Below are 8271 nucleotides of genomic sequence, written 5' to 3' on the forward strand. Positions count from 1 at the left end.
GTGTGTGTGTGTGTGTGTGTGTGTGTGTGTGTGTCAGCTTGGCTGAGTGCACGCGTGTGTGTGTTTAAGTGTCAGACGGATCATGCCATGAATCAGAGGGGCGAGGTCTGGGTCGCCCTGCCTCTTATTAGTCAGTCAGCTTCCATCTTTCTTTTTTTTTCTCACCTTTTGTGGATTTTTTTTTTTTTTGTCCTTGATGTTTCCTCGTCACATTCATCTTTCTCTTGTCTCTATCCACTGTTTTTGTTCTTTTTAAATATCTCTCCAGGGCTCAAAGAAGTGGTGAAAAATGTGCTGTCGCTCTCACAAACCACTCTTGCCAGTTTTCCTCGTAAAATTAAAWTTTTAGACCTGTTTTCCAAAGACGTGGTCATTGTGTTGCGAGAGGACACCGTGAACTGTGAGTTTTAGTGATGTGGACAAAGACTGAGAGACAACACCTCGGTACATTCAGGAGGCAAACGTGTTTGTGTGTGTGTTGTTTAACGTTGGTTTTTGTTTATAGACAGTATCAAATTAGACATATTTAAACAGCAGCTCTAAAAGCGATCTGGTACAAGAGAAGGAAATAACTCTAAACCTGTGACATCAATGGGACGTTGTGTGTAAAAGAAGCCCTCGTCAGCAGATTTGCTTGACTGACTTATCTAGGCGTGACTGGATGAAGTTTGCATGTGTGTACACGAATCTATCCAAAGAATGTGTGCATACAGAAGTGAACGCTCTGCTTTTTTCCCCTTTCTTTTTTCTACTTTGTGATGGTCTCAGTAGCAAAACCGACGCTGGTATGCAGATTCTTGTATGTGAAAGTCGTGAGAAAGTTTGACTCTGTGTTTGGACATGCACAAGTCCTTTTAATCGTACAGTAAGTTTTCTTAATCGTTATTTATCCCAAATGGGCGTAGCTAAATGTTGTTTTTATCCTTCTGTTTTCTGCTGTACTTTCACATTTAAATTCGCTCAGACAGTCAGATTTAGAAAGTTGCATTTTGAATTGGAACCATATTAGTTAACTCTCGTGTACTKCTACATAAACTAGCATGGTCTTCGCTCTGGCCAGAGTGCTTGTGCATGCCTTAAATGTTTTCCCAACATTTTTTTCTTTGATTGGCCTCAGAGTAGAAGGCACCAAATCTCAGTGCACTTAATTTAACTGGTGGAATTTTATTTTTAGAACCAGTGCAAACTAGTCTGGGAGTGAGCGAGGGAGGGAGGGAGGGAGCGAGAAGAGGACTTTGTGAAAGGCTTTGCAAATGATTGTCTGACCTCTCTGGAGGCCTGTCTTTGTCTAACTGCGTGTCAGTGAGAGAGGGGATGAGAGTGTGAGAAACAAAGCTAATCAGGGAGATGAGGAGGCTGCCTGTAAATGTGGCAAAGTTCACATAGGTTCCCAATCATAAAACCGGTGATTTATGAGCGAATGTTCAAGTTCGAAATGAGTTCGCACACCAACACACACACACACACACACACATATCCGTCTTTATGTTGTCATAGGGGTATTACATTACCACAGCACTTCCCTGGCCCCTCACCCCAAATCTGAGCATAAAAGGCTAAACTTGATTTTTGTTCACTAAACCAAATTAACTGTATTCTTTGACAAATGCTAAGCTATCTTTCTGTCATAATTAGGCAAATAGAAAAGCTGTGTTCAAAAAAGCTAATTGTTATTCAAAATAGCTAAAGGAAACTTTCATATGTTCACATTTTATCATGCTTTAAGTCAGTTTTGCCCTCTTATAGTTGGATCATTATTGAAGAGAAAACAGTCCCTGACCCAGATATTAAAATGGTTTTAGTTAGCTGATTAGTGAGCTCCAACCATCCATCATCCCCACAGCAAMAAGCTAAATCCTTTTTAAAAACTGGGAAGTTTCAGTCTCTTCTTCCTTTTTGGATATTTTTAGTTTTCTGTTGCAGAACATGGTGTGCAAGAACTAATTTAAGTCTATATAAGCAGTGTGAAACTTGAATTCAAGTTTTCCTAATTGGTTTTTCACTTGTTTTCACCTTACGGGTATGTTTATGAATAGAGCTTTTGAGTATTTTGATTACATGTTCATTGCATTATTACAATTTTTTTGTCTTTGCATTTATGTTGAGCATCACAAAGATAAAACTTAACATTAACTTAAAAGTCAGTCTTCTGAAGTTACTACAGCTCAGTGAAATGTGGTCAGTGAGTCACTAGCTCAGTCAAGGTTTGGACCCTGTCATGATGTAAACAYGCATTGTGTTTCTATCTTTATTAGGATGTGATTTCTGTAGCCTAATCTTTACTAACACTAAAACAATGGGCCTCATGCAAAAACATKATCGTATTCTCATCCTAAATTTCTCTTACTTTTGTTCGTATGAAGGGTTCGTACGAACATGCCACATCAGATTCAACAAACTCTTCTATCTTCAGGAAAAGTGTGTAAATGAGCTGCGTAAACTGATGAATGCGTATCAGCTGCTCGTGCACTAGGAGAGGTGATTAGCATAATCTACCACCCCAAAAACACCATATAAGCTAACGTTTCCTGCCCTACATACCAGGAAGCAGGAAGTGTCCATTCATAAATGACATCGCTAAGTGAAAAAAGAAGAAGTATGAGTTTGGAGATTGAAGTCGTGCTGTCAGAGATCCAGAAAAAAAAAGTCATTTTTAGTAGCGTCAGACCTGCTAAAGCTGAGGAATGAAATGAAATAACTACTGCTGTAATTATGTCGTGTCTCCTGTGGGTCGTATACAGACACAGAAATAAAATCTAAATCATATTCATCTCTCTCTAGTCCTGCTCTGGTTTNACATAACGCTAACTAAAAGCTAAATACTAGCTTGAAATATTAGCTTGAAGCTAAAAGTAGCAAATATTTCGATTAAAGGTACTTATTAAAGTGGGAGGGGAGGTGGTAATTATGCAAAATAAACCTTTTGAGCTTTATGTCATGTTATAATATCATTCCCTCATCAAAACACACCCAGAGTTTTGCTTTGACTCATTCATACATGTTTGATAAATCCTTGAATCTCCCGTGAAGCCATGTGGAGCTGTCTAAACACTTTTTGGTACAAAGCTCCGCYTWTTTGTACCTGGCTCCTCCCTGGAGCTCAGTCTGCAGCCRAGCTTCTGCCCTACAGAGCACCCCTCTTCTGAAGCATTGTTGTGAATATGTGCTGAAGTGGGAGTGTCAGAAATGGTAGGAGGTTCTTAAAGAGACAGAGGCCAATTTCAAGGTATTTAGATAGACTATGATGCAAAGTCAAATTTATTTTCAGTATAAACAAACAGCTTGAAGGTAACATAGTTACTTGATTGTGGTGTAGAACTGAAGTATGTGCCTGGATATCACCCCTTTAACAAGCTAAAAAGAGCTAAAKGCTATCTAGAAGCTAAAAGTAGCAAATACTGTATTTAGATGAAAGGCACCTAGTAACATAATGCTAGCTAGAATCTAAAGATAGAAAATGAATATCAGAAAGCAAAAAATTAAAGTAAAAGGCTAACTCAAAGCTAAAAGTAACAAAAGTTTAGCTAAAACGTAAGGTTGCCTGAAAGAACAAATGAGCTGTAACAGATTTAAGAGAGGAACAATGGGCCTCATGCAAGAACATTTTTGTATTCTTAACCTAAATTTCTCTTACTTTTGTTCATATGAACATGACAAGTCAGATTCAACAAACTCTTCTATCTTCAGGAAAAGTTTTTAAATGAGCTCTGTAAACTGATGAATGTGTATCAGGTGCTCGCGCACGGGGAGAGGAGATTAGCATAATTACCACCCACAAAAACACCATTTAAGGCTACGTTTCCTGCCCCACATACCAGGAAGTGTCCATTCATAAATGACATTGTAAAGCAAAATAGAAGAACTTTATAAGTTCAGTGATTGAAGTCCTGCTCTCAGAGATCCAGAAAAGAAAATCTGTCATTTTTAGCAGCGTCAGACCTGATAAAGCTGAGGAATGAAATAACTACTGCTGTTAATGTCGTGTCTGCTGTCACAGAAATAAAAATCTAAATCATATTCATCTCTCTCTAGTCCTGCTCTGGTTTTTCTTTGGTCAAATATTTTTAATTTAAGTGTAAACAACTGTGTTACATWGTTTTCATTTATTTAGAGGAAGAGCAGTCGCGCACTGCTACCTTTTTCCCCCCCAGCCACTTCAGTAGAAAGCAGAACTGAATATTAGTTTCTTATTTTTTTAAATCAGTCTGGATAACAGCAGACTGACTGCTCGTAAAATATACAGCTGGTCTGGACCACTCGTGAATTTTGTTCGTATCTGAAGAAAATCTTAGAACACGAGAAACTTGGTGAATGCCACAAATTCTTCTAAATCACTCGTACGCACAACTTAAGAACAAATCTGTGCGTACGAACGGTTCTTGCATGAGGCCCATTGTTTCTGAAGGAAAAAACTCTTCTACAATACGAGAAACTTGGTGAATGCCACAAATTCTCCTAAATCACTCGTACGCACAACTTAAGAACAAATCTATGCGTACGAACGGTTCTTGCATGAGGCCCAATGTTCTGAGCTTTGGTCCTGACAACAAAGTCACAAAAATGTAGTTTTTCCAAATATTTTTTCATTCTTCCAACACTGTATCTATTGAAGAAACGGAACCTGCTTTAAAAACGTATAATTTTGAGGCTTCAAAAACATTGTTTTCATGTTCATAAAGGGCTGTGGATGGTCCCTGAGTTATTTATGCCATGAAGAAGTCCTAAAAAAAMCCACAAAGTAAGCACATACACACACACACAGCATGCTGTTGCTGGTAGTTAATCACATACTATACATACTGTTCCGCCTTGAGAGAAGAGAACCCTGCAGGTGCCTGGCATGCATATTTTTCTCAACACATCTCTGTTCAGTTTTTTTTTTTTACGTGTTGATTCCAAAAGAAGCAGTGGAAAGAGGAACAGAAGAGACAGAACAAAGTGAGAAATAATTAAAAACAAAAAGGAGCAGAAGATGTACWGTTTTTCTCTATTAATTTGTTTGTGCCACATTCTCAGATTCTTGCCTTGTTTTTGTTTTTCCTGTTTCTACTTTCTCACCACCTATTCCTATAATAGTGCCTGTTCTGTTGCTGAYATTCAAATCATTGTTTTCTTGTTTTCACATGAAACCGAAACAGCCATTTAGTTTCTAGAACAGTATAAAAGGTCAAACAGAACAGAAAATTGCGAGCATATTTACATTATCCGCTCCAGCGTCTGATATTCTGCTGACCTGAGAGCCTGGTGACTCGCTTTTCAGTCACTGTTTTGTTTCTGCACGTGCTCCGTAAATGACCTCCTGTTTCACTTCCTCTTACTAAGACACAGTCACAGTATGACTTGACAGAAGCGCCGGCTCTGAGAATACATGTATAGCTTCTATTTATATCCATGTTTTTTTTTTAGTCTGTGGAAAATGAGTCAAGACCTCCCATTATTGCAGTTATTGCAGAAATTGGAATTTGTGCACATTAAGCCTTAGTGACCAGTATTCATCCTCTACAGGAAGGAAAATCTGGATTTTTTTTTTTTTTTGTTGACTGTGTGCCCAGTATAACAAAAGGTTGCAAGGCTGTTGAATTAGAAAATTAGTATTTAAATCACTGTTTAGGTTTCTTTGTTTTAAATGGAGGAAAAAAAGACCCTCTTTCTCGAGTTCGTATAACTCTCGAGTACATACGTGCGGGTCTGTCTGCCYCCACTTTTTTTATTTTATTTTAAACCATAACGTGCCAGTGTGTGATGGGCACGTTTATGTGAATGCAACGTCTGACCCAGAAAAGATTTCCCACAGGCCATTTGGAGAACAAATGTGGAGGCCGAAGCACATGTGCGCACATGCAAACCCATAACAGGGTTTTTTGATTCGCACATGTTCAGACACAAAGGTTAGAGGAGGCTGTATGATGAGTTTACGTGTTGCCTCTCTACTTACAAACCAGAAGGTGGCTGTTTTTAGTGAACGCAATGATCAATAGCACAATTTTTTTTATCAGGAAAGACACTTCTAAACATCTCCTTGAGATTTCCTTTCATTTCTAACTATTTGCATTTTGTGGTTCTAAAATAAAATCAAGTAAAAAAAAAGGTAGATGCTTTTTATTGCCAGCTGCCAAAGATTAGGTTTAAAGTTGGGTATGTGTGTGTATGTGTGGGTGTAAGGTAAGGGGTCAGGGTTAATGATTAGTGAAATGAGAAATGACTGGAAATAAACGGAAGTCAATGAACRGTCATAATAAAGATAGAAATACAAACGTGTGTGTGCAGTATGTCGTTATCTGCAGCAAAATGTCTCATGGACCATTGGATTACGTTTTAATGAAACTCAAAGTAATCATATTAAATAAATAAAAATCTAAATATATTAAGCGTTGTGCTAAATATTGGTGTGTTAGCTGGGTCATTTTCAACAAATATTTTGACTGCTAAATGTTACCATTAGTTTTGTTCCTGCGTACCRTCAGATTAAATGAAAGTGTCAATGTCATTTTTGTGTTAGCTGAGGTCTATTAGCCTTAGCAAGACTTTACTACAATGCTTTTAGGTTTTGATCTGTTTTAGCCGTTGAGGAGCCATTAGAATCACTTTTATGTTTGAAGGATTAAGTTTGGACCATGTGCTCTGTTTGCCTACAAAGTGCTGTCATCCTGCATGACTCATTCTGTTTGACTAAAGTCTTATCGCTCCGGGGCACACAGGTTGAATTGAGGTTCCATCGATGGCAGCCACGTGTTTGGTCACACGGCTTGCTGATGGGGAAACTATAAATTGGGATCGTTTTAACGGCAAGGTCACCGTGACCACAGCAGCGTGGGTGTGAGTGCTGGCTGCTTGCGTAGCTCTTTTTACGAGTCAAAATTTATTTGCCTCTTTTTTTCTTTTTTAGGGGCCAAGTGTTTACCCTCAACTTTGGCACGATGCGAGTGAGTGACCTGATGCGATGCGACCTGGAGTTCGACTGCGTCCGGCGGCTGACCACGCCCCCCAGCCCTCTGCCCATGCCTGCGACCAACCCAAACCCCACCCCCAGCTGTTACACGGTGTGGAAGTACTACTGCAGAGACAACTTTGGCTGGAGGGAGTACTCTGAGGTGAGCTGCTCGCTTTTGTGATGGATGGTATTGAATAGGTTTTATTGTCATTGCCTGGAGWACAACGTACTTAAGACTAGTCATTAACACTTAACACTCTACATTGCATCAGTTTTRCAAGTGTTGTGGCATCTGCAGTGGCACCGGGTTCTGTAAATGTCTTCCAGAGAGGGCATATTGAATCCAGTTTTTTYTCTCTGATGGTTTATGACACACTGGAGACTTCCGGTCTGCTTCTGTGCAATTCACATACATACAGTCTCATTAGTGCAATGTTAAAAGGCTCTGAGCTCTTCTATCCAATGTTTTTTTTAGTTTCTGTAGATCAGGGGTGTCAAACTCCGGTCCTCGAGGACCATTATCCTGCATGTTTTAGAGGTTTCCCTGCTCCAACACACCTGATTCAATGATTGAATTAACCCTTCAAATTGTGCAGAAGCCTGTTAATCACCCATTCATGCAAATCAGGTGTGGCGGAGCACGAAAACCGCTAAAACATGCAGGAAACCAGCCCTCCAGGACTGGAGTTTGACTGGCGTTGAGAGTAGAGCCACTGTTGAGGATGTTTTTCCCCAGCTACGGGAGCTGATCAACCGTTTACATGTAAATATTAATTTTTAGTAGTAACTCGGGAAAGGAAGGTGCTAGCTGCAGGAAATTTGAACGCTGTGCATGTGGAGGGACAATTCAGCTTGGTCAAAACAGCCCTAACCCACCTAGAAAAAGAGTCATTTTTTAAAAAAATGAATATTAATATTTGTCATAACTTGAGAAAATGCTAGTTGCACCAAATTTGAAGTCAATAAATTCTGTTTAAATGTTCACAATAATTTTTATTTGAGACATATTTTAAACAATAAATAGACGGGCAATAATTATCTTTATATGTTCACAGTAATTTTACCAATACTTCCTCTTTTAACTTGCCCTACAAGACAAGTCAGTCTAATCATGGTTATATTTAAAGCCGAAGACCTGGTCCACTTCCTCTTTGATAGTGGAGCGGACCTCATGGTGTTTCCTGAAGTCAACSATTTCTTTCGTCTTCTTAATGCTAAATGTTAGGTTATTGTCCATACACCAGTCTGTTAACCTGTCTAACCTTTCTCTGTACTGTAATTTGTTATTGCTGTTGTGTGTGTGTGTGTGTGTGTGTGTGTGTGTGTGTGTGTGTGTGTGT

General features: G+C 39.1%; 1 protein-coding gene across 2 annotated transcripts in view; it reads left to right on the forward strand.

Annotated features, from left to right (window-relative positions):
• Positions 1–8271, forward strand: part of tiparp (TCDD-inducible poly(ADP-ribose) polymerase) — a 25269-nt gene that overhangs the window by 6520 nt on the left and 10478 nt on the right. For both annotated transcript variants that reach the window (XM_014012820.1, XM_014012821.1), the window contains exon 3: positions 6887–7091. In XM_014012820.1, the coding sequence (XP_013868274.1) occupies positions 6887–7091 (205 nt within the window). The remainder of the gene's footprint in view (positions 1–6886; positions 7092–8271) is intronic.

Source organism: Austrofundulus limnaeus, unplaced genomic scaffold (assembly GCF_001266775.1).
Source record: "Austrofundulus limnaeus strain Quisiro unplaced genomic scaffold, Austrofundulus_limnaeus-1.0 Scaffold95, whole genome shotgun sequence".
Lineage (NCBI taxonomy): Eukaryota > Metazoa > Chordata > Actinopteri > Cyprinodontiformes > Rivulidae > Austrofundulus > Austrofundulus limnaeus.